This window comes from Phlebotomus papatasi, chromosome 3 (assembly GCF_024763615.1).
Source record: "Phlebotomus papatasi isolate M1 chromosome 3, Ppap_2.1, whole genome shotgun sequence".
In the NCBI taxonomy this organism is placed as follows: Eukaryota; Metazoa; Arthropoda; class Insecta; order Diptera; family Psychodidae; genus Phlebotomus; species Phlebotomus papatasi.
This window is the reverse complement of record NC_077224.1, coordinates 71,863,975-71,890,524: the sequence shown is the minus strand read 5'-3', so window position 1 is coordinate 71,890,524 and position 26,550 is coordinate 71,863,975. Positions and strand designations below refer to the sequence as shown.

Here is a 26,550-nt window from a genome sequence, read left to right as displayed (position 1 = left end):
CCTTAAAGGCCTCTACATATTGGGAGCAATTTTCGTCAAAAATCGCTTTTTTGAAGGAAATTACTTGCAGTGCTGTACGAGAAAACGTCAAAATTTTGTCAAAAATGCAATTTTTGACGAAAATTGCTCCCAATGTGTAGAGGCCTTAAGAGATCTTAAGCAGTAGTAGCCAAAATCAAAAAGAATTTTTCGTCATAATAGAGTATTTTAACGTGATTTGTGTATATGCGTGCAAAAAATATTACATCAAAACCCTCAATTTTGACAAAAACTTTCCAAATAGTGTTAAAGCCTTTAGTGAGTGTTTTCAGAATAATTTTTATCCGCTGAACATAAATCCCTTATCCGTTTTAGGACTTTTCGAAGTTTCCAATAAATGATCTTTCATGTTATAATGTATCAGAAGACGCGAGATAAAAAATTTGCAATGAATGACATATACTTTGCCTATTTCAATTTCAGTTTATTTATATACTGCTTCTAAGCTAGTGATATTTAAAGTAAAAATTTGACAGATACAAGTTTTCAAGAAATTCAAAGTTTGTATGATAGGGGTCATTGACGTCTTAGCATTGGTAATCAATCTTCAGACTAAAACTTATGTGAGAGTTTTATGTCATCTTCATCCTCTGTATCATAAGATAAACGTAAGATAAACGTATATGGAGCTATTTGAAGCCGACTAATAAATTGATCCAGACTCAGCTCTCAGTAATCTGACGGAAGAGTATTTGAAGAGAAATCTAATTATAGGAGAATGTAGGCATGGTTCGCACAGAGTGAACCTTCAAACGATGCGAATTTCCTCTTTGTTTGCAAAGAGCTGACTTACCATTTCTCATCTCGTCTCATGAACTTAATAATTATCTATCTTGTGGCTAAAGGCCTCTACATATTGGGATCAATTTTCGTCAAAAATTGCTTTTTTGAAGGAAATATTCTACACTTTTGTAGATAGAAACTTCAAATTTCTGTCAAAAATGCATTTTTTGACCAAAAATTGCTCCCAATGTGTAGAGGCCTTAAGAAATGACGAACTAGCTCTTTGCAAACAAAGAGAAAATTTGCGTTGTTTGAAGGTTCACTCTGTGCGAACCATGCCAACATTCCCCTATTGATCCTTTCATACAGTACTCCAACTTATAGTACGAAAGAACTTCTCACTTTTAAGATATTTCGCGTAACGGTCTCGAGTGCGAAAAATTCCCATATTAATTTAAATGGATGCAAGTATGAGAAGGTGACTTGAACTTAACTAATCGACTCCGGCCGGTCAAGTACGACTCGATAAGTTTTATACCGGTAGAAGACAAAAAAAATTAGGTATGAAGTTTGGAAAGAAATTGGATGTGATTCATACCATCGAAAGCTTTTGAAAAATCTAAAAGAAGTTCCCCAGTTCGCGCCTTTTCTGCTTATTCTAAACGAAGAAAGAGTACGGCGTTTTGCCTCCGAGACAGGTTACCATTGACAATAAGACGGCAATGGACGATATTCGTTCTTTTGGTGAATTGAAAGCAATAACGAACATAATTCTATTAACATATTAATTTGTGGAATATTTTCAATTGAAATTTAAAAAAATCAAATTTGTGTGAAAATTGTGATTAGAATGCGTTAATTTCACGTGCAAATATTGACGGTGAGTGTGATTGCACCCTAATTAATAAATGTGTAGTTTAGTTGAGACACAGTTTATCGCAATTTTGTCAGTTTTTTTTCTATTATTAGGGTGAAATGCGACAATTTGAAATTTTAAGATTTTTTAGAGCTTTTCTTCGTGGTCTTTTTCTTTTGTCTTGTAAATTAGTGAGATTCCAATTTAAGTTGGATTTCAAATTACCCCAAGGTGCTCTCTAATCTTTTAATATTCTATTTTTTGATAGAAAAGACCTATAATTGTGAAGTTTTCTGTTTAGACTGGCGAATAAAGATCGTACATTTTAGAGCAAACCGGTGAGATTATGACAATGATGGTCAATGTGACTCTGTCCTAAATGTCATTTTCCCAAAAATCAAATCTAAATCCTATCATTTTCTCCGTTACACACTTCAGCAACATTGAATAGAATGCCCAAAAATGCTCGATTTTTATCTAAAAAGCTCCGTGAAGCTCTACTGATCAGACAATTTTTTTTTATGTTGTATATTTTGGTCAACACAATAATCACATCAATTGCCAACTCTCTTCACCCAAGAGAAACACAGTGAGTTAGAAAAAAGCCAACATTTCTGTTGCTGAATGAAAAATTTCACGATTCAATTGGATTTTATTCATAATTTCTAACAATTTCACCAAAATTATTATGCAGTTAGTTTTGAATCAAAAAGATCTCTGAGTGAAAACTCTCCAAAGGAAAATTGTTATTGAGGAGGGGGACGAAAGAGCAGGAATTGTGTAAAAAAAAAAAGAAGTGAAGCCAGAAGCCACATTTGGAAAAATATTAATATAATAGAAATGGTGCCAATAATTAGTTCCATCACATTATCATAATCATCGTAATCAGTGTCACCCTGTTTATTTCAAAATAAGTCTTTTTCATCCATGGAAGCCCCTCTCCCTCCCCAAAACGAGCTTCTGTAGCTAGTTTTTGCTATTTGGGCTTGAGATTAAATTTACATGGGTATCCAGACTTCCGAAAGAGATTTACCAATTATATTTTTTATTGAAAAACAGAATAGGAAATTAATTAGGAATACGCTTTAATTGATGTAATTCAATTATATTACTTAAAAAATTGAATTTTCTTGAAAAGAATAATTTTCAGGCTCTAAAAAGATGTCGAAAAGGACCGAAATTTTTAAGACTTATTGCAAATTAAAAAGAATTATAAAGGGACATAAAAGAATTTTTTAGTTAAATACAAAACCAAGAAAAAATTTTTATTCTTCAAATGACTAATTGACTGCCTTATTAGGTATATAATCCACTCATAAGAACAATTTCAAATATTTGAGTAACTTGGGTAATATAAAAATAACAAATGGTATTAGGGTAAACTTTCTTGAATGGGTATATCGATTTCCAATTAGAACGGTTTGCAAAGTCTTCAAAAAGCCCCCTAATTATCTTATAAGATATCTTAAGTTATGAGTTTTTAAAAGTTCTTATACCACAAAAGGTCACCAAATATCTTTGGGTCCTTAGGGTAAACTAGGGATATCTAGAACTTTAAACATTTCCTATCGAGTTTACGAAAAGAACATAAAATGCAGGAAAAGACACTCTCTTCGTTTTCCTTGTTTAGTAAAGGCGATATGGGGTAAAAAGTGACAAGCTTTATAATTTCTTTATCTCATTTGAGAGTAGATAGACATAAAGATCATATATCTTCCTATCCTTTCAGTATCGAGTGATTGTGCTACTGTGGAAACTGGGGCGGAATGATAACTTTTCGACACTATCGAATCGATAGTACCGATCTGTTAGACTAAGTGAATGTCGAGTTTTTACGCATTATTGATACATTCTTTGTGACATTCTTAAAAGAATGTGACTCTTGATAGGTATGCATATTAGTTATACAGGAAAGACATCTGTCAAGTCAATTTTTAAGAATCGACAGTCGCTAGTATCGAAAATAAGAAAGGGGTAACGTTCCTACAGGTAAGTTGCCTCTGTGAGACTGGTCAGAATGGCATTGATCCTTGGGGAGATCAGTGGTGTTCCATAGAACACCACCGTATCTTTCAATTCTGAATTTTCATTTTGATTTGACTCGTAATCAAAGCTGAAGATTTTTTATCGAATAGCGAAAAGTTCTACACTATCAAATAGTTAGAATACTTTGAATTAAACCTTGAGTTAAAGCCTTCAGTTTTGAAATAACGAAATCTTTAAGTTAAGAATCCCATGACAAAGTAAAAGATTATCAGTTCTGACTTATCCTTTAATTCTGAGATAAATCTTTAACCGTTAAATTGTTAAACCTTTTTCTAAAGACTGATTCATATTCTGTAATAAAAAATCTTTAATTTCAAAGAAACAGATTTCTTAAAGTCTTTAAACTAAAAAAAAAAATACCGCAATAACGAAACTCAAATTAAGCTATCAGAATTCTTAAATCTTTTCTTTTATCTTAAAAACTGATTTTAAAGATCTTGATAAATCTTTACTCTTCCTAACACATGCAGCTTTGTTATAGCCTTTAACTCAAATTAGAAAATTTTACTTTTTGACACCAAATGTTTAATTTACATATTAAAGCTTACTTCACCTTAAAATAAGGGGAATAATTCAAAAATTTGGATATTTAGAGGTTCAAAAGGGTCATCGGGAACAGCTTTTAACTTAAAGAAAACTTAACGAAGGACGCTATTTGCGTTTCAAGCAAGTTTTCCTGAAGTAGATGCAAATCAGTTTTGAAAAAAAGTTCTATTAACTAAATTATAGCATTATAATATTACTACGGAATATGTATCTAACGGGGTTCTATGTATAGTTGGTGCTCTTCCAAAGTCGCCAGCGAATTTATTTACTTTATTTACTATTTGCAGATATATATAGGAGAGGTCCTGCATGTTTGAGACGCGGTGGATTATTCTTTGTTATTTAGAAACAAATGTGACAAAAGCACTAATTGCGTTATTTCAATAAATTCTATACTAGGTTAGGTGGTATACTAAAAAAGTTATTCAAATACCTATCTGAAAATTGAAGAAAAAATCTTTAAAATTGACACTAATTTTTAATTTCAAAAATATTTAAATTGTTTGTAAGGAAAGTGTTGCAGGGCAACATTGGAGGCAAAAAATTATCACTCCAAAATTGAATGATATTTAAAAATTATCCGCCATATTTTATTTTTTTTTACCTTTTACATAAAACTTCGTAACAAGCAGCGAATAATTTTCGAAAAAAAAAAAACATCTTTATTTCAGGGTAACGATCCGATATTCCATACCGATCATCCTACAGCACCTCCCTAATTATTTATTTTTCTATTCTTTACAAAGTAGGGACCCCTCTTAAGATGTAAGATCCATTAAAATGCAGCTTTAAATGTTTTTAGAGTTATGTAAGTTTTAACAACATCCTCTAAAGACTTTTACACACCCTTTTAAAATTAAAAAAACACCAAAAACCAACAAGTATCACTCCAATAAGAAACCCATTTCGAAATCACTTGCAATTAGATCAAAGTGTTACATTTTGTCATAAAGATTTTGCAACTGTTCCCTTCCAATTCAACCTCGAATCAGAATTTACCTGGGGCCCAACAAAAGGCGCGAGGAGGATGGATTAACTTTGTTTAAAAAAAAAAGTCACAGACAAGAGAAAACCACAATTTAAAATAACAAAAAAAACGGAGGGAAATAAAATGAGCAATTTTCATCGTCACGTCCACACCATTCTAGAAATTCTCCAAGTCCAACTTACACACAAAGTCTGGAAATGGGTGAATAAAGTTTGATCTTATGACCTATGTAAACTTGCAAATAAACTATTAATTAATTTTTTTTTCGTCATGTCGCCCCAAAAAAAAAGACAGAGGAAAGTGAGGTCTCTTGTGTTACCTTTACGTCACATTCGGTCTATTCTTGAAAACTTGGTCACAGGAAATACATTTCTTTCACTCACGTCCGAATCTTACAATTGTTGGAAAATTTTTACAACACTTTGCTTGGCTCACAAATTGTGATCAATGATTTTTGATTGTGTTCTTTTGAGGGGCGTTTCGAATTTGGCGGGTAAAACATTCCAGTGAGAACGAAAAAAAAGCATGAGAATTGTGGGACAATTTTCTGAAAATATACAATCTTAACTTCCTCATAAAAATTTCTCTTGTAATTCTCTTCGTTTTTTTTTGTACTTCAAACAAGACGCAATAGTCTCCTTTCGATTGATAAGAGAACAATTCCGGCCTTTAATACATCACTCTGGTATATAAACTTTTTATGGAGGGAAATACAAGTGAAAATTCATAGATTATCGCGAACAATTAGCACCTCTTAGGTGAAGTTTTCTGCTAAATTTCGTCACATTAAGTCAGATACAGATCCACCGAACTTTGCAGAAAAAAAATCTATGACTCACAAGAAGTAACCTCTTCTTTTAGGATGCTCTATCAAACTTAAATTAATCTCACACACCTTGACAATCACCGAATTGCGATGATCTCTTCCCCGGTCAGAGAAAAATCCACCAAGTTATCCCTATCAGGTTGTGGATGAGGCCACCAGAAATTCACGTCTTCACTTTGCTAGGTACTCGGAACAACTAAGTGCTGTAACTTCCAGCTAAACCATTTGTGTGTTCCTCCAGCGTGTGTATTTTATTTTCTCACTCTTTCCCCCAAGTTTGTTCTTTTGACTATCCTTCTCTCTCTTCCACCACCTAATATTATATTCATCATATTGCAGTCGTCGACATATTTAAACAAGCCTCTAAAAACTCCACATATTCGCTGATAAAATGAGGCAATTGAATTTTTACACTTTTGACCAAAGAAACTGAGGGACAACTTGACTAAAAGTGTGTGCAAAAATTGAGGGAATTTTAGCAAACTTCCTACGACTTTGCTATTTGTCTCTCGGTAGGAGCTTTTAGAAGAACTTTCTGAGCTTTAACTTCCAATAGAATAGCCTACATATTGGCCTCAATTCTGAGACCAAGATCAAGATCAAAATTTCAAGCTGTCAAATATTTCCAAGACCAAGATTTCATATTCTGACGCGAAACATTAATGGAACTTAAAATGTCTTAGCTAAGAACCAAGATTTCAAGATTTTCAACACTTAACGACAAGTCACTTCTGACAAATATCTTCATTTCTTTGCCGAATTTATTGAAATTTCGCCGTATAAATTAGAAAAATTAATTTTATGTTGTATTAAATATATTACAGTCCATAATTGGGAATAAAAGAAGGACAAACAAAACTTGTGACATGTGATAAACTCGAAAATGCTTATTCAAGATGTGATTCTTTTACAGGTATTCTCAGGGTGTTGTTCTTCGAAGCGTACATCTAGAAATATGTACCATTATGACTCGGGCACACCTTTTAGATCAGGAAAATTTTATGAAGTCGAAATTCGAAACCCTTTCTTTCTCACATATTTTGCATATGACTATCTCATTCTTTCGCATACCAAATTCGATTGAGCTAAATTGAATTTGGAGTGATGTTTTAGAGAAGAAGAAGAGTACGAGAGAATGAGATAGACATATGCAAAACATGCGAGAAAGAAAGGGATCCGAATTTCAAGTTCATGAAATTTCCCTGATCTAAAAGGTGTGCCGGAACCATTACGACTAAATTACAAGATCAAATGTAGCATTTTTCATAATCATTTTCTCTTTTTGTAACATCTCTTATAGAAATATTCCTCATCAAAAACAATTTCCGCATGAAATCCTTCAAATTGTTAGTATCTTGAAAATTCCAAGCACCTCCGAGAGGTTCTTGGAATTATTTCAAGAAAACAAAAAATTTGACGTCTTGAAATCTTGAAATATTGGTTCCAGAATTGCAAATCTTGATATCCACACGGTTTGTGTCTTGGATTTCAAGATTCCAAAACATTTGACAGATTTGACATCTTGATCTTGATTTTTTAATTTCAGAATACCAAAATCTTGAAATTTTCTTGATCTTGATCTTGATCTTGGTCTCAGAATTGAGGCCATTACTTGGAATATTATTTTTTTAAATGAAAAATATGATGAAACTTTTTATGTACAATTTCATATTGGCATAAAAATGCGTGTGCAGAAATAATATTAGCATGGCCTATAACCTCTTAGAAATCCAACATTATTACTTAATTTATGCAAAAATGTTATTGGCTTGTGAAATAAACATCTAAAAAGACAATCAATTAAATTTATGTTAACTTTTTAAATTAGACAAAAACTTCATTTTCGTACCAAAAGTGAAGAATTTATTACAAGGAGTCTATAGGAAGGCTTTCAGCCTTCGTACATACTCTGGCTTCGAACACTTCATATTTTTTCCATTTCCCTTAAATGACTCTGACACATTTCCTGAAAATTTAGTCAGATTCATTAAAGGAATATAGGAAAAATATGAAGTGTTCGAAGCCAGAATGTGTGCGAAGCCAGAAAGTTTTCCCTTAATAGAAACATTTAATCTTGAAAAAAAAATTTATACTCTTTTAAAGTGTTCAAAAACATTTAAGAATTAACACATAATAAGGATGACATCGGTTATACACATCAGCAGCGGTGGAACAGTGGGCAATCTAAAGAGAGTTAATCGAAATGTGACGGGTTCGATCCTGGCTAATTGCTACTTTTAACCAATTCTTAATCTTTTCTTTATTCATTTTACTAGCGCAAATTTAATTTTTAAATGTAAAATCTATAAAATAAAACCTTTTTTTTATTAAAGTCGTACGTCTGCTCTGAGAAAAAAATACGCAAAATTTTTGGGTCAAATGTGTAAGGTGTTGAACATATAGCATCGGCCAAAAGTTTCTTGACAAAAGTTACGTTCGAGTTATCAAGTGGAAAAAAATTATATAAAAAACAATTTTTAAAAATTTTTCTTTTTGCAATGAGTTGCTGTAATTTTCGAATGTCATTTTAGGGTAAAGTGGTACAAGTTGGACATAGTGTTACAAGTTGCACATGTTTTTTTTCTTCATAAATACAGTACAAAATTTAAGCACAAGGAACCAAATTATAAAACTAAAGCATTAAAAATATACAAATAAAAATGAAGTAAGGTAAAGTATCCTCAAGTCGGCCAGTTTCTCAACGCGGCCAGTTGAATTGTTTAACCAATTTTTTAACGTTTTATAGTCAATTTCTATATACAATATAATAGACCTTAATATGTTAGATCTGTAAAACCATATTACAGCAAACCTAAGTAAATTGAACAAATAACCCCACTGGCCGAGTTGAGGAACTGGCCGACTACAGGGTACTTTACCTTACTAAAATTATCAAGAAAAAAAGCCCTGTCCAACTAGTACCACTTTATCCAATGTATTTTAAAAAATGATAAATAATTTTATTTCATGTGAAAAAAATTCTAAAAGTTGATCATTTTTCATCGGCCAAAAGTTTGTTGACAAACTTAAGAAAGTGGCTAAAAATGGTCAAATATGTGCAATCAAGATTCCGTTACTAGTCATATTATGAAGTTATGTTATTAGAGAGGCAAATTGTAGGTTAGCACATTACTAAAGTTTTCAGTGGTCAATATACGCATATAAGAGGCATGATAAATAATGTATTTTTCGTTAATAATAATAATAATGTAAGTTTCGTATAGCAAGTTACAAAAAATTGAAAAAAGCAAATCGACGAGAAATAGGGTAAGATGGGGTATTTTGGAATCATGTCTAATTTGGAACTTTCAGATTTCCTAACAGTTTTAGATGGTAAAGTACAAGGTTTTATATTTGAGAATACTTTTTCGTTGTTTATCCCTTTTACCATGATTTATTTCTCTTTGGCCATCTGAAACAGTGAAAAAATCTCAAAATTAAAAAAATAGACATGATTCCGAATTACCATATCTTACCCTACTATTACCAGAATGAATATGCGTCTTCAATTGTCCGTCAAGAATTTTTGAAAAAATATAGCTTAGGAGAAACTGGGGCAACAACAAACACGGGGTAGCACCAAACTAATTTTTATTTCTAAACTACTTGGACTATCTCGACCATTTCTTCAATGGACAGGCATCCCTATAATGCCTATAAATTCCTATAGGCCTTGTCCTCAGAAGTCGAATATCTGATTAAAAAATCGCAGTGTTTGGTGCTACCCCGTGTTTAGTGGTGCCCAATTTCCCCTATTTATCTAATTTATTATTGATAAATAAGATTTTACAGCTCGAACTTAAAGACAGAGCACAGTTCTATAATCCGTTTTTTCCAACTTGTCACCGTTCTAGAGCTTAAACGGTGAAAGATATTAACTTCTGTTCTTCGGAGATCCCTCATAAAAAAAAACATTATTTCTAGACGTTTTTTTCCTTTTACCCTCACCCACATCCAAGCCTTCCTAAACTATGATTTTTTAGTTTATTTCGAAACCCGCTTTGGATATGTTTTGGAGGAAGCCGCTTAGGAGAACATTTCGTAAATTCACCATTTTGATTTATTAAAGGTTAAAGATCAATCACTTTGGAGGGATCATTTTTAACCAATTTGGTTAAATTTGGATTTTTTGGAAAGGTATTGAAATTTCGAAGCCAGCTGCATCGGTCTTCGTCTGTAAATGAATCTGTTAAGGACCAATATTTTTTTTTTAATTTATGAATCAATTTATTTGGTAGTAAGCAATATACAACTAAAAACCATGCGAAAAAATATTTCACAGAGCTCTTTCTCATGAGTTTGAGTAATCTGCAAAGCTGGGACGTTTCGCCATCTATTACAGTTTAGATTTTTAGTACATGCATGAGCTAAATTTTTGATTTTCTGACCTTAGAAACGTTATTCTTCTTGTTGTGGATTGTTCGTGTCTGAATATCTGGGCAAAGCATTTTCGGTTCTAGGTTCGATTATTATGCCCTAGACACACTTACGACTTAAGTCGAGAGACGACTTATTGGAAAAAGATGGAAATCATGTCTAACCATTATTTCTAATAGGTTTCTAAAAATAGGTGAGAAATCCCAATTTCAAAGGTACCCCACTTTAAAAACTACTTAAGCAAATGAATTTGCTAAATTGAAAAGTCCCCTTAAGCATTTGATTAACTTCGTGACATCTTTATCCATATTCAATCTGAACTTCAGATGACGCCACTTGAAGTAAATTTCGCAATTACAGCACTAGCTGATTGACCCGTCTGATGCTTGTAGGTGAAAATATTGAGCTTTTTGTCGTTTTTCGCGTGCGCCACTTCATTAAGCTGCGCACACAAGATGTTTTCTACACTAATACTGTTTCGTGAAGTAAAAAAAAATGTTGACGATGAGTCTTTTTGACCATAAATGTCGTTTATTTAAATTTTATGTATACACAGCATATGACCACGTAAATGAAAAATTACAAAATTGTCTGATCTCTTCATTTAAAAAAAAAAACTTGGAGAGAGATCCCAGGAAAAAAACAAGATGAAGAAATTGGGAGAAAAGACAAAAATTGTTGAGTACAAATACATTTTGAGCTTTTTCTCCTTCTTTTCAAACACGTTTTTCTCCCTCTTTCATACAGTCAAGAATTTCAGTGGCAAACACCTTTTGTTCTGTCTAATAATGTAGTACAATTTCCTTTCTTTGTGATAATGTTTGGTCTTGTGAGACATCATTACGCAATTCTTCATCTCACGTCTTGGGAAGAATTATCATGCTCCATCTTCATTGATAAAGGTGGACTTTTCAGCGTATTCACGTGCAAATGAAACTTCAGAAACGATACAAGTTCATTGGGAATATCTCAAAATAAATTTCTTTTCTTCTTGAAGTAGGAAAGTCCTCAATTTTTTTTTTTACTTTTCTCCGAAAACAAATCAAGGATGGGTATCAATCAAAATGATAAATGTGATGAGAAATTTGTGAAGGGTTTACCATATAGACAGGAACATAATTAGGAAGTTAGTGTTATTTTGGTTAGCAAGTGAAAGAGACCGCATGTTTTTCCCACTTATTGCTTTTTCGATTGATTACCCACCTTTTGCAATCATTTTAATTAAATTGATAAGAGGTATCGGACGAACAAGTAAATACACTGACAGTTATCGGTTCCGTATCTCCAGAGAAAGGTGTGGGAATTGTGAAATATGTGCTGGTATAACCTGTTGCTTAAACAAAATTTTACAGAGATCCAAAAATTTGAAAATATGTAGTAATTTAGGCCTTTGACACACCTTTTAGATCAGGAAAATTCCGTGAAATCAAAATTTGTATAATATCTTTTCTCAAACGTTTTATGTAGATCTTTCTCGCCCTTTCACGGATCAATTTGAATAAAGCCCAATTGAATTTACTCTGATGTTTGAAAGAAGAAGAGTGCGAAAGAGTAAGATAGACAAATGCAAAATGTTTGTGAAAAAAAGGATGTAAACTTTAATTTTACGAAATTTTCTTGATCGAAAAGGTGTGCCGGAGCAATAAAGGTTTTATTTTGATGAGTATATTGCTTGTTCTTAATTTTAGAGATATTGTGTACGCACAACTGCTTTTATTTCAAAAACATACTTAAAAAACTTCGTATGTCAATCAATAAGTCAGATAACTAGAACTAGGTGAAACTGGGGCACGACAAAACACGGGGTAGCATCAAACACTGCGATTTTTCAATTAAGTATTAAGACAAGACCTCTATGAATTCATAGATACTTTAAGGATACTTGTCAACCGAAGAAATGTTCGTATTAGTTCAAGTACCTTAGAAATAAAAATCACTGTTCGGTGCTACCCCATGTTCGGTGGTGCTCCAGTTTCCCCTATATTTTATTCACACTTGTGTAAATGTCAAAACAATAAATTTGGATAAAAGTAAAATTAATATTGCTGGAATTTTAAATATTTCAAAATTTAAAAAAAACACGTGATTATAAATAAAAATTACACATAATGGGATTTTTAGGTTAGGGCCTTGCCAGACCTGAAGATTAGCAGAGAGACGGCTTAGCGTAATTATACTCGACATAATGGTTAAACTTCATTTCCATAACTTTTCACTAAGTCGTATTTCGGCTTAAGTCGTAAGTGTGTTTGGGGCATTATGTTGCTCTTATAAATTTTAAAAGACGTCTAACAAAAAGATTCTTAAAGTCATCATAATGTATCAAAGAAAAACTTCTGATTTTTTTGTATATTTCCAAATTTTGAAATGGTTTTCAAAATCGTTTTACAAAAATTACCTTCAAATGCAAAAATATTTTCAGATGGAAGGACCATAAAATTTCAGGAAAGCTCGGAAATCTTAAAAGTGTTTTAAATGTGATACATAAAGTTATATTTTCCAAGATTTTAAAACCGGATTTTTTTTTGTTTACTATGAAATTCAAGTGGAGATTTCAACTTGAAGAACTACGTCACATAAACCTCACTCGTCATAAACACAATCAATAAATTAAGTTATAATTCTTACTTTTCGTATTTGTAGATTTTGTGAAGCATTTTAAAACTATTAAAGAAAAAGAAACAATCTGATCTCAACAAAATTGATCTATTTTCAAAGCAAAGTTTTTCTTTTTTTTATTGTAATGTTAAACTAAAACTAATAAAAACTATTTAAAATTTAATTAATATAGGGTAAGTATACCAAATTTCGTCCAGCTTGCAATTCCGGCCACATACCCAATGCGAAGTTTTGTAATTTTGCCACTAGCGCTTATGTCGCTAATCCTCGTAAATTTCACTAGACCTTAAAAATTTAGTATATCAGCTTGATTTCCCGAATTTAGGGCTAATGTCTAAGGATACCGACACGACGACGACATCAATCCTAAGTTTTCGGGTTGTGTCTATTTTGAACATTAGGTTTTGAAGCCCACATAAGGGGTTCAATTCAAATTCGGAAGTTATCGCATTTTCAAACAAGAAGCAAGTACAATGGTTTTTAAGAATCTGTGTAGATAAATGGCTGTTAAAATACAAAACTACAGCAAAATTTTTTAAAAAAGAACTTTTGTAAATTGAAACAGTTGATCCATATGGTCAAACCTCTAATTTGAAAACCGTGTTAAACAGATTTCAAACTAGAGGTCGAGCCTAATTCTCGAAGGTCCCAAAATTCTTAGCAATAAACAAATTTTCTGATTTTTTCAAAATCGAATGTATTATTTGCCTTTGATACCCAACCTCAAGATACAATTTCCTCAAAAACCTTGTGATAGGACTCAAACAGACTCAGGCTAGTCCTAAGAAATTTTAGCTCGTAAAATTTAGTAGTAAAGATTTGTCCCAAACTGTTATACACTGAGGGCTTAGAATCAACAATTAGAGGTCCTTGCATAAATTTCTTTTACCTAATCCTTTATTGCCGAATTTTAAAAGTTAAATACTCTCAAGGATCAGCCTGAGTCTATTTGGATTTTGGACCTTTTTAGAACAGTAACTTCACTAAAATTTTCAAACTAAAAGGACATGATCTAAATTTGAAACATTATTAAAAATGCAACTCCAGCAGTTTTGTTTTTAAAGCAATCTTTAAAAAATGCTTATTCAAATAACTTTCAAATACTTTTCTAATCCCCCATCAAAAAATTTCCAACTGCTTCTTGAAGAAACTAAAAATGTCTGTGGCTCTATTGACACAAAACATAGCACTGAAAAAAAAATCATTGTTGTTGGTTTAGGACGCAAACGATCTCATCTAACAAGATGAACCACAATCAGTCGCGTCTTGTCTGGGAGACTCATCTTTCTGGAGGTTCTTGCACTTGGTCCGAGAGACACCTTTTATCACATTTTTTTTTTATTAAACACAGCTATATACCCAGAATTTACACACATTTCCTCTCTTATTTTCGACAAAACGTGTCTCTTTTTTTGAAGCAAAAAAAACGCCCGAATTTCACCTCAAAAGTCCCACAAAACTTCCTCTGAACCAAAAAAAAAAAAAAAACAACACTATATGGAAGACTATCGAGCATTGCGCTTTAATTTAAACAACCATACGTGGCTTTCAATGTGAGGGAAGAGCGATAAGAGACCCAATGTTAGAAATTGTTGATTAACTGAAGCAGAAAAAGAGTCCACGTAATACTACAATTCCTGTCTGAATTTCTGATGTCTCCCAAAAAAACAACAATTAATTTTGCAATCTCTTATTCACGAATAAAAAATTATTTTTTAATCTCCCGACAAAAAAAAAAATGAAATTCAAAGTGTGAGTCACATAAAATGAAAGTTTTCTGACCCTTGGGCTCAAAGTTAAACCATTTTATGGGCAAGATAGCAAAAGTCACAGTGACAAAAATGTGTTCTTTTTTTTAATATCGGTGTGTCCCCCAGGAAGGAAGTCACTCAAAATGTGAAATACACATTTTTATTTCAACGATATTATTTACACTGAAACAACACACACTTTGAAGTAGAAAAAAAAAGTTGGTCTTCCAGAAATGAAGAAGAACTCTTGTGAGTTTGACAAATAAGTTACACTTTTTTCCTTATCTCAATCTTCCTTTTTTTATTATTTATTCCGCTGACACCCCAAAGAGAAATTTTTTAAATTAACTGACGCAACGATATAGGTGTGATATTCTAGCCAATAAGCTTTTCCTGTTCCACTCGTCATAATTCACAAAATGATGAAATGAATCAGGGAAATACAAAGAGTGTCTTGAGCTGAGGTGTTTTTTGCCGACAAAGTTGCACTGAGTTTGTGTTGATTTTAATTAGTGTTTGAGAAAGGTGTTATCAAGACTTTGAACTAAATGGGGGCATTTCTGAAAGAAATATTAGCAGCTGGAATGTTTAAATTGCATATAAGTTGCATTTTGAAATGGATTGGTTTAACTTTTTCCATACTTATTGGGGTATTATGGTCAATAAAATTGATTTGAATTGACGATTCCAAGGAAAAGTTATTTTGTTGTAAAATTCCTTAAAATTCATATGAACTGAACGTGGAAATTTAAATCGAAGGGTAATCTATTCATTGTGAGATAAGAATTATATTAATATAGAACAATTTTATATGATTCAAGGCATGGCCTGACCACGCTCAGCATCAAATCTATACCTCTATCGTCTTCTTCAAAAGCTTAACTATTTTCCTTAAATTTACAGATTTTTCAAAATCTACATTAATTACCCTTAATAGGGGAAGTGTCGAAAGGAGAAGCGTCGAAGGGAGAAGTTTTCGAATGTGACAATCTTTGAATATTATAATTTCCAAAAGCAAAAAAAAAGTATTCTATTAATTCTATTTTTTTATTTTAATCTACAAGTAATTATAGAATAATTTTGGCTGAGAAAAAAGTGAAAAATGCATTTTACAAAGGCTAACGTATTCGGAAGCTGACGACACCCCCTATTCAAATTCTAAGTCAAAAAATTTCCTATAAATCTTTCCTACGAAAAAATTAGATAAGTTAAACGAGTTAAACCATTCTAAAGGCCCAAATAGATTCAGGCTGATTCTCGATTCAGCTTTTAAAGTTCGGAAATAAAGGATTAGGTGAAGAAAATTTATGAAAAGGACCTCTGATCGATGATCTTAATACGTACTTTCGACCTAAGGCGTATCCATATGTTTCAGCTTCTCTAATTTACTTATCAGTGAAATTTTTTTGAAAAAAATTGAGTTTGGATAGGCTTATTAAGGACAAATGATCGTAGATTCCGAAAAACAATTAAAATTTGTTATTATTTAGAACTTTAATATCTTTGGGAACTAGGCTAAATCTCTTGTCTGAAGACTGCTTAAACACCCTAAGGCCTCAGTATCTGACAGTTTGAGATAAATATTTACTGCCAAATTTATAAGCTAAATATTCTCGAAAATTAACCTTAGTGTAACAGGGCCCTAAGACCATTCCGCTATAAAAATTTGCTACAAACATTTATTATAAAACAAATAATTCACTAAACTCATCGAAATGTAGACCAAATAAATTTTAAAATTCTATAAAGAAATATATAACGAATGCATAATAAGGTGTTCCAAAAAAAAATAGATTCTTTTGCCCCGGCCGGAAAATTATTCTATGGTGAGGCAATAAAATGCTTCTTAGACAAGAATAAGATTGGATGCTGTTTAGAGGTGGCTCAGGGGCAATCTTTGTAGTGAAAAATCACGAAAATTCACAAATTCGCCAGGAATAAATTTCTCTGCGGAAGACTATTGAGAATTTCTTCTCAATAATTTAAAGGAACATTGTTCATTTAGTGGACAATGTTTTTGATGTTTTTGCAAAATTTCATTGAGATCGGATAAGAAATAGATTTTGAAAAAAAAATTGGTAAGTTCAAAATGTTCAGAAATTATAATGTACCAACTCATATATTCGCTTCTAATTCATGTTCTAGTGATCATAAATTAATAAATGAGGGCTTGTTGAAAAGCTATTGAGTTATACTACAAATTTAAGAACATACTAAGTTTGAGAAATTACCGCTAGGTGGCTCACATATGAAATTTCACTAAAAATCACCAAAATTTCACCCTAGAGTTAGTCACTTGAAAATTCTTATACAAAAAATGTAACAAAACATTGAGGTGCTGTCCTTTGCTAATTGTAAAGGATACTTAGGACTACTTATAATCTATATGAGCCCTCGCTCCGAGTACTAGAAATGTCTCACTTGTGTGATAGAGGCTCCTTGCTAAAATACAAAGACTCTAGCTTAGAACAAAATTCACAGGAAATTCCTTAGAGCGAATTCTTAACCGTTTTATGATTGAGCTGTGCGTGATTTGAAGCACATTTACCGTTTTATGATTGAGCTGTGCGTAATTCTAAGCGCATTTACCATTTTCTAATTGAGCTCTGCGTGCCGTGACATTGCCATTTCAGCTCACGTGGCATTGTCAGAAGTCACATATTTGAGACTTCTGGCAATTCAAATGACAATGAATTTTGTTAAATAAATCAACCAAGACGTACTGTATTTTCATAAAATCGTCAAGTAAAGGGATTTCATTAAAAATTCAATGAATTGCATTTTCGAACTCATACGATATGACAAAAAAGCTCGAATGGCATTGTCAGGTTTCGAACTCACGTGTGACAATGCCACGAAAATTACAGAATTCCCCTACAGGATATTCTTAGGGTAGCGTTTGGAATGCAAATGATTGTTTTCGGCGCATCTTTCTTCTAACAATCAATCCGAAAGAATCAAAATTATAATTGTCAAATTCGAAAACTCATCAAACTTTCTAGATAAATAATTTTGAAAGCATCATCGCATGGTAAATAAAATTTATATAAATCACTGAAATAGTTTTGGAAAGCATCATATTTATCTAAGTACTTTATTGAAATGCAGAAACCAATCTATCTAGGCCAGAATGAGATTCTTTTTAAAGTAACCCCAATGATCCTTAGCCTTATTCAAACACTTGAAAAATTGACGTCTTTTCTCAAAACACTTCTTCATTAATTCCTCAGATTTTTTTTGCTAAAGCTTTTATAACTTACGAAACTTAGTAAATAATAAGATTTAGATTAGAATAAGATTTTTGATAAAACTTATTTATGATAAGTCCGTTAGAGAGCATAACTCATTGAAATATTGTATTGTAGCAAATTTATCAAATTTTCTTAAATTCTGTGATGAAATTTATAAAATTTTTAGTTTTAAATAATGATAGGGGAAGGTTTTCAGGATTCGTACATACATTGACTTCGAACACTTCATTGTCGCTTGTGAGCATCCAAATATGTTATTTGTGTCTTTGAGTCATTTAATATTTGGGGTTTTTCTATTTATTGATAAAAAAGTGGACTTGGCCTGCAAAAATAAGTTTAAATTTACCTAAAGCATAAATATTTTTCACATTAAAAAATTAAAGGGAAAATCGCATTAATTTTTCGCATTAATGCTATAAATCAATTTATATCAAATTTTGCGGGCCAAGTCTACCTTTTTATCAACAAATAGATCAAATTTTGAATATAAAATGATTGAAACACACAAATTACACATTTGGACTCTCACAAGCGACAATTAATGTGAATCATATTAAAATTTTAATGTGCAAGTGTGATAACACAGTTATACAGGGATAGGGTTATCAATCCCTTACCCCTTCCATCATAGAACAATCATTTAACCACTTAATGCATGGTGTGCCCCTAGGGTTCTAAGATAAAAATCTAATAGAATAAGATTTTTAAACTTACTCCGAAAATCCAGAAATTTGCAGAAACTGTCCGCCAAACATTCAAATTGAACTTTCAATGACTCATTTACAGCTTTTTCCGCTTTTTCACTGAATCTTCTCTCATAATTAAATTCTAAAATATTCTAATCACATTTTCACCCTTTAATTTAAGAACAGAATATCCCCCAAAAATTTCCACTTAGGGAGGTTGAAAATGAAGTATTTTTTATGGAAATTAATGGTAGAATATGGAGGTGATTATATTCAAAGTGTGACCAAAGAGGGAATCGGTGATGGAAGAAAGGTGCTACAAGTAGAGGTTTTTTTTTTTCAAAAGAGAGACACCAACTGGGGAATATGAAAAAGTTGTGAACAATTAGCATAGGTGGTCGCTCTTTTATATCCCATCACCAGCTATGCAAATCACCTACCCCCATTCCTTGTTCATCAGTCATGGAACCATAGCAACATAGATAGTGAATTGATAAACAACGAACAAAAATGGGCATTTATGTGCGTCTCATCATCTTTTTTTGTTCCTTGCTCACCGATCCGCTCAAGTAGTTGCTTTTGATAACACCAAAAATTCTGCCATTTAATTAGCACACAATCCATGCAGTAATTGAGGTGAGAAACAATGTCTCATGTTCATATTTAATACCGTCAACTGAAATTTTATATAAATTTTGCAAATTTAAAATGAACATAAAACAACCCAGACTATTTTTATTGCAAAAAGCCAACACGAATTTCTATTTGGAATTAACTGATATGAGCTTCCCAACGTTTTTTCTTTCCCTTTTTTTAGAAAAAAAAAATTGCAAAAACGTGCCTCGAAACTTGTCAAATAAAATTTCTAATCACATTACATCAACTTTTATTTGATATGATTGTGGATAAAACGGCAAACTAATATTGCTTCCCTTCGGTTTTTTTTTTCTTCTCTTTTGGATGGGAAAAGAGCTAAACACTCTCTCAAAAAACTTATGGTGCAGATAAAACGAGGAGTTGAATGTAAATATTGGATATAAACCATACACACTCTTTCCGATAAGAATTCTTTTCCCCCTAAAGTACACACGGTTTTATGATAAATTCCCTTCTCTTATCAAATAATCAATAATCGAGATATAGAGGTGATGCGAAGGGAGAATAATGCCACAATTTTACATGGTTGAATTTCCAATCATTTTTTTTTTTTTGATTTTAAGAAAGTTTATGAGGAATTTTTGTAATCGCTCATGAGGTTGAAATAGGTAAATTTTATGATTCTTTCTATAAAATCCCTACCTTAAAATAAAACCTTATGCCTCTGAAGGAACATTTACATCAGAAAAATTTCATGAAATCAAAATTGCCGCCCCTTTCTTCCCCGCACATAAATTGTCTATCTCACTCTTTCGCGTCCAAATCTAAATTCGGTTTGTTGTGATGCTTAAACGAAGAAGAAGAGTAAAAAAGAAAGGGATAAACATATGCAGAAAATTTGAGAGAGAAAGAGATGTAAAATTTGATTTTGTGAAACTTTCCTGATCTAAAAAAGTGTGGTTGACTCATTAACTTTTAGGGTAAAGTGATATAATTTGGAATTAGTGTTACAAGTTAGACAATTCGCCGGTACAAATTGGACATGGTTTTTTCTTGATAAATACAGTACAAAATTTGTTTTTAAGCACAAGGAACCAAATTATAAAACTAAAGCATTAAAAATATACAAATAAAAATGAAGTACTAAATTTATCAAGACAAAAAACCCTGTCCAAATTGTACCATTGTCCAACTTGTACCACTTTACCCTAATTTTTTTTTGAAAAATTTCTTATCTTTGTAGCTTTTAGTGCTTAAGCTTAAGATATATTTACTCTACAGTACAGATTTAGTAACCCTAACGGTTTAATAAAAAACGTGCGATATATTTTCATAAAATCTTTCTGAAAATGTTTCTTCAGTTCAGCACTTTTAGGAATTAAATGAGTAATTTTGGTATTTCATTTAATTTTTATTTATTTCCACACGAATTTGAATGCCTATTTTTATGTTTATAACTTGTAGTATTTATACGATCAGTAAAGTAAGATTCCCGCCGTTTTTCTACAAAGACCAGTAGTTAAGTTAACGGTAGACGCAGCGCAGTTGATTGTAGTAAATCGGAATTGAGTAAGTGTAAGGTCACTGGCTTGACCTTCTTGAAGGTCTAACTTTGATAATCTAATAATGATTTAGTAATCACGCAGATTAGTCTAACAATTCTAGTTGTGCGAATTTGAAATTAATTGGTCCGGAATTCCAAATTTTACCCTAGTCCTTTTATTGCTCGAACTCTACATAGAGAGCAGTACCATCCCTGGATTTTTTCACCCCCCCCCCCAAACTTTCCCTCTCCCATCACCATATTGTGACGACTTTGCCTCATAAATGGTTATGGGTAGTGAAATATTCACTTAAGACCCCTCCTCTACCTCCAAAATGCGCCCGTTTGCCTCCTATAACCCTAACTGTACCTGTTTTGGGGACGAAAATTGCTGAATGTTGGATGAAGCGTCATTTTTACACTTAAATTCTATACTTCGGGAGGGCAACGTAGACGTGTTAGCATGACAAGGAAGTCAATATTTGTAGACAAGATAGAGAAGGAGGTTCCAACTTTCCATACAACCCAATGAGTTCCACATACTGAACTAGGAAAAGATCGTTAGTTTATGATCTTTTCCTAATAGCAGAAATATTTTCCGTGCACTTTTGTCCATTTTTTTATGTGTTTTTTTTTTCAAAAAGAAAATACCCCCTCCCCCGCCGAACTAACAAAATTTCAACTTGCCCCCCTCCAACTGAAATGCTGGGTACGCCCTTGTCATTAAATACGACAAAAGATTACACAGCCTGAGAAGAAGCATTTCCGCTCCGCCGTTTGGCTTTGGAGGCTGGTCACCAACGCTGAATGGGCGGCGGACGCATGGTATGAGGAATCATTGTAAAGACACATGTTGGCAAATAAAATACATACATACATATTTTGTCAATAACGAAAATACAGTTAAATCCCTAATAACGGTTTTTTCAAGATCAAAGGTCCAAACCAGTCTAGAGAGTGTATTTTTCCACCAAATGCTATCATGTTTGAGCTGGTGGAAATATCTTGAAATACTTGACAAGTTTGGACCGATTCCAATCGGCTGTGAACTGGCAATTAACCGGTTATCAACCTGTAAGCAAATTTCCCCCGAATATCAATTGTATTACTCTTAACCCTTTAAGGACGATTGGAACACCGGTGTCCCATAAAGGAAATAATTTTTCCTGACTACCTAAAGTTAGTTTTTTTTAATGTTTGTACGTAATTGCAAAGTAGAAGGTTGAAGGAATCTAGGTTTTTTTAGGAAGTCTCCAGCTATTTGCTATATAGTAAATTTTTAAGCTAAAAAATGACGAATTTTTAAATTCTCATAATGAAAAATAATTTTATATATTTTTTATACTTCCAATTTTTTTAATCAAAACCGTTTAGGGAAAAGAAACTACAATACTCAAACATATTTTTCATTAGATTGAAAATTATCATTCATTAGTATTGTCAGAAAAATTACTTACATTTTTAGGCTATTTTTGTCCCTATCGTTCATAGAGACAAACAATACACCAAATTAGACTCTGTTGGTTTTTCGAAGGCCAGATATAAGACCTTTGGTTTTGTTCATTGGTTTCTATAGGAATTTCAACAGAATATTCTTTTTGAGTCTTTTAAAAGTGCACTAAAAGACTTGTTTAATACTTGGTTCTATAAGGCAGCTATTTTGTTTCTTGGGTGACTTCCTTTTGATTTAGAAAATGCAAAAAAGGCGAGCTGGAGACAGTTCACTGGTTCTAAAGGACCCAAAATCTCAGTATTCTTTCTCTTTTTGTTGTCCTTGTTCTCAACTTGAATCAGTTTAAACTTTGGATAACGAAAGGCTTTCAGGCTTCGCACAAACTCTGGCTTCGAACACTTCATATTTTTCCCATTTTCATTTAATGAATTTGACATATTTTTTGAAAAATAGCTCAGATTCATTGAAGAAACATGGGAAAAATATAAAGTGTTCGGAGCCAGAATGTGTGCGAAGCTTGATAGACTTCCCTTATACGGGTTTTAGACCTAAGACTTAGCCACATCGCTTAACTCTTATTATTCCTTATCCGTTAAGATATTTTTTGGAATATTTTTCTTATACGGACTTCAGACCTAATGCCGGTTTCAGACTGGAGGTTTAGCCCAGTTCCTAAAGGTCTCAAAAATCTAAATAACAAACAATTTTATTGATTTTTCAAAATCTAAGGGATGTTTTGCCCTTAATATTTAATCCTAAACAACAATTTTACTAAAAAAAATATGCCTGATAAGGAATTAGAAGAGTTAAGCCAGATGGCTAAGCCTTAGGTCTGAAGTCCATATAAGGCTTAGCCAAATGGCTTAACTCTTTCGCATCCCACTTTTATTCAGCAGATGAATTCATGTAAAATTGAGTTTTTCCTAATGCTTTATGATCAAATATAATAGTTCTGAGAGAAAAAAAATTTTCCATTGCGTGAAAACTCGGAAAAACCCCGGGTCGTATATGACCCTGTTGTCCTCAAGGGAAGTGTACATATCATTTTCAATATTTATATCACGGGCTTTCTAAGAGTTTTTTTTTTGCTTGAAGTTACTAATTTGGCCAAAACCATGGCAAACTGGATTGTCTTGATGAACACTCTTCTCCTGGTGTTCAAGGAATCTTCCTGGTAATCCCTTGAACAGTCACTGTCACAATATTTTGAGTGGTATTTGGGAAAAATAAACTTATCCACATGTTTATTCACACACAGTACAATTGTACAATATGAGACGCTTGCAAAATACTCTAAAATATTGCAAAATATGTTATAATTCATCAGATATAAGATGAAATGTCCAGGAGCAAGATGTCCCACCTGCATTTCACAAAGAAAAACAATGTCCCAACTACATTTCGCTATAGGTTTGGGACGAAAGCACTGTTACCCTTGGGGACAATAGGGTCATATATGACCCGGAAAATTCTACACGCTTTTCTGGAATATTGAGAGTAGTTTATTATATCAAAATATGCAATATACAATCTTTGGATATTCTATTTTATGTTTCTAAAGAACTTTTTGCTGAAAAAAAAATAAAGTAATATAAAAAATTTTGAAAAAGAAAAGTCATTTCACAAAATTCGAAAATAGTTATTTTTGATCTCAAATATTTTCTTTTCCTGAATATATGGAGTCTTGAGAAAATTAGCCAAGAGTCTTACATCCTTCTATTATGATGTCGTGCACAAACCGATAGATTTCAATTAATGTAAATAGTAAAAAAAAATTGTTTTTTCCCTGGGTCATATATGACCCTAATGACGCGAAAGAGTTAACTGCTCTAATTTCTTGTCAAATACGATTTTTTAGAAAAATGTAATTTACGATTGGATTATTAAGGATAAATGACCTATTAGGCTCTCAAAAAGCAATAAAATTGCACGCTATTTAGGATTTTGAGACCTTTGGGAACTAGGCTAAACCTCTAGTCTGAAGACCGCTTTAGGCCATCTGTGGTCAAAATTTTAAGCTTAGATTTCTTCTATCTCAGAAGATATTTAATTTTAAAAATTTCCTATCGCATTTTGCCCCAGGTTTCTCTATTTGCAACAATTCTCTTTGAACGACCAATAAACGTAATAAATCCCAAATAACCCTTATCAGTTTGCAAGGTGAGCACATAAAAATGTACCTCCAATTTACGTTTCTGAGGAAATTGCGTTGCGAAAAATCGAATCTCTTAACTTAAGAGACTCCATACCTTCCTCGAAAATCAAGTTTTTAACAATCTTTCGACATTTTTTTCGTTGAGATATTTACAAAATCTTTTAGAAGAGTAATAATGAAAGCTAAACATGGGATTGATTTCCCTTTGATTTCTTATTTAATTTAGCTATGCAGAACAAAATAAAAACGATCAAAGTTTTGATGATCAACTTGATCGTGTTGCAAATGCAAAGTTCTCAGATCTATTTTTGCTGACACTCACCGACTTTCCGGCTACACATTCAGCAACTTTTGCATGTTGCTGCTGTTGCTGTAATTCAAGAATCTGCCTTCGAAGTGTCGTGAGCTGCAGAAGAGAATGCCATAAATTTCTAGAATCACCTCTATTAACTCTATCTTTCCTAAATTATGCGTGATAATAGCATTAATTGCTTTTTATTCGAATTGTAAATCAAAGAGGATGGTTTATCAAATGGTTGGAAAATGCAAAAGTTGTGTTTTAGGGCTTTCCTCGAAAGGGGAAAGATTATCGAGATTGGAGATGACATATGGAATGTTTTATCATCGTAAATGTCTCTGATAAGGAAAACGGGTATATAACTAAAATCCCTGGATTTTTTCCTGGAAAAACCAGCTGAAGTGCTGGATAAATATTGAGGGGTGAACATTTGGGGAAGGGTCAGAAGAATAAGCAGATAAGGCTGCCTCTTCCGCAAAGGTATCGATATAATTCTTCAATATCTCTATCGATAAAGGTTCTAGAAGAGCTGCCCTAGCCTTTGCTGAAGATTTTGATGTGGAAAACTGATGAAATATGGGAAAATTCGAATGTTTTTCTCAAAAGAAAAACAAAGAGACCTAACCTCAAAGCCCCTTTCGTGATATTTATACCATTTTTTTCCAGAAAAACCTCAGAAATCAGAGAAAAATTTCAGGATTTTACCTCCTGATCCTGCGTGGTGCATAGCTCAGTGAGCTCCTCGACTCTTCTGGTGGCATTTTCTAATTTGGCTACGTGGTCAACCTCATCATCTTCCTGGACAGGCTGAACCACAGTGTCTTGGATCACCTTTGTTATTTGCCCTTTTATATTGTTCAGGCTGTCTAAATTGAGCCACGACATTTTTCAGAGATTGCGTCACAGTGTCTCTATTATGATTTCAATCACTGATCTCTTTTCTGCAGCCACAGAAAATTAATTAACATTTTTAACACAAAATTTTATAGTTCCAAAACATCACTGTTACACACACATTTACACTTTTTGACACATCACAGATGTTTGGACAGAAGATTGTTGTCTCTTTCGCACTATTCACCACTTCAATGGGATAAGTTCCCGCCAAAAAGTTAAAGGGCAAATTTTTAGAATTTAGAGTTTGAAAGGGGTTGGAAAAATTGTTTTCCGAAATGAAAATTTCAAGGAAGATATGATAACGTGATATTTTACCCGTTGCACATATTAAAATTAAAGTCAAAAAGAATTTAAAAGACAATACTGACAGCATATAGTAAATATAACCGATATATCATAATTTTTGATCAATAAATAATTCATTATTACCAATAAAACAATTAATTTTATTCAATAAAAAACTTAAAAGTAACTATAAATCCCATAAATTCCTTAAAGTCAAACCAATAATACCAAAGTGAACCATAATTCATTTTCCGAATAAGAAGACAGAATGGAAAAGAAAAATGGTTATAGTCATGCAAGAGTTTTGCATGAAGTTATGCAGAGAAAGTTTGATACTGCATTAATTTTCATAATATTTTCCTTCATTTTCTTTTGTGATTTGATTTCTGGGCAACAAATTCTTTTCTTGTGTAGTTACACTATTAAATTAAATAGTATGTTTAAAAAAAAATAATCACACAAAAAATTTAAGATGAATTAAAGTCAATGATGTCAAATAAATTAAGTTCAGTGACTAGGGTAAATGTCCTAATTCAAAACCATTTCCAGACGCTTTAACTTTGACAGAAGATTCAACACATTAAGTTCATATCTTTTCTGAAAACAATTACTTA

The 26,550-nt window shown here is 32.4% G+C and overlaps 1 protein-coding gene across 1 annotated transcript in view; it reads right to left on the bottom strand.

The window, feature by feature from the left end:
* The window catches only part of LOC129807702 (myosin-11), a 63,302-nt gene extending 37,508 nt beyond the window's left edge, over positions 1-25,794 (bottom strand). Inside the window, exons 1-2 of the mRNA XM_055857150.1 lie at positions 25,460-25,794; positions 24,779-24,862 (exon numbers count right to left, since the gene is read on the bottom strand). Coding sequence (XP_055713125.1) covers positions 24,779-24,862; positions 25,460-25,639 — 264 coding nt within the window. The 5' untranslated portion in view covers positions 25,640-25,794. The remainder of the gene's footprint in view (positions 1-24,778; positions 24,863-25,459) is intronic.
* Between the last annotated feature and the right edge of the window lie 756 nt (positions 25,795-26,550).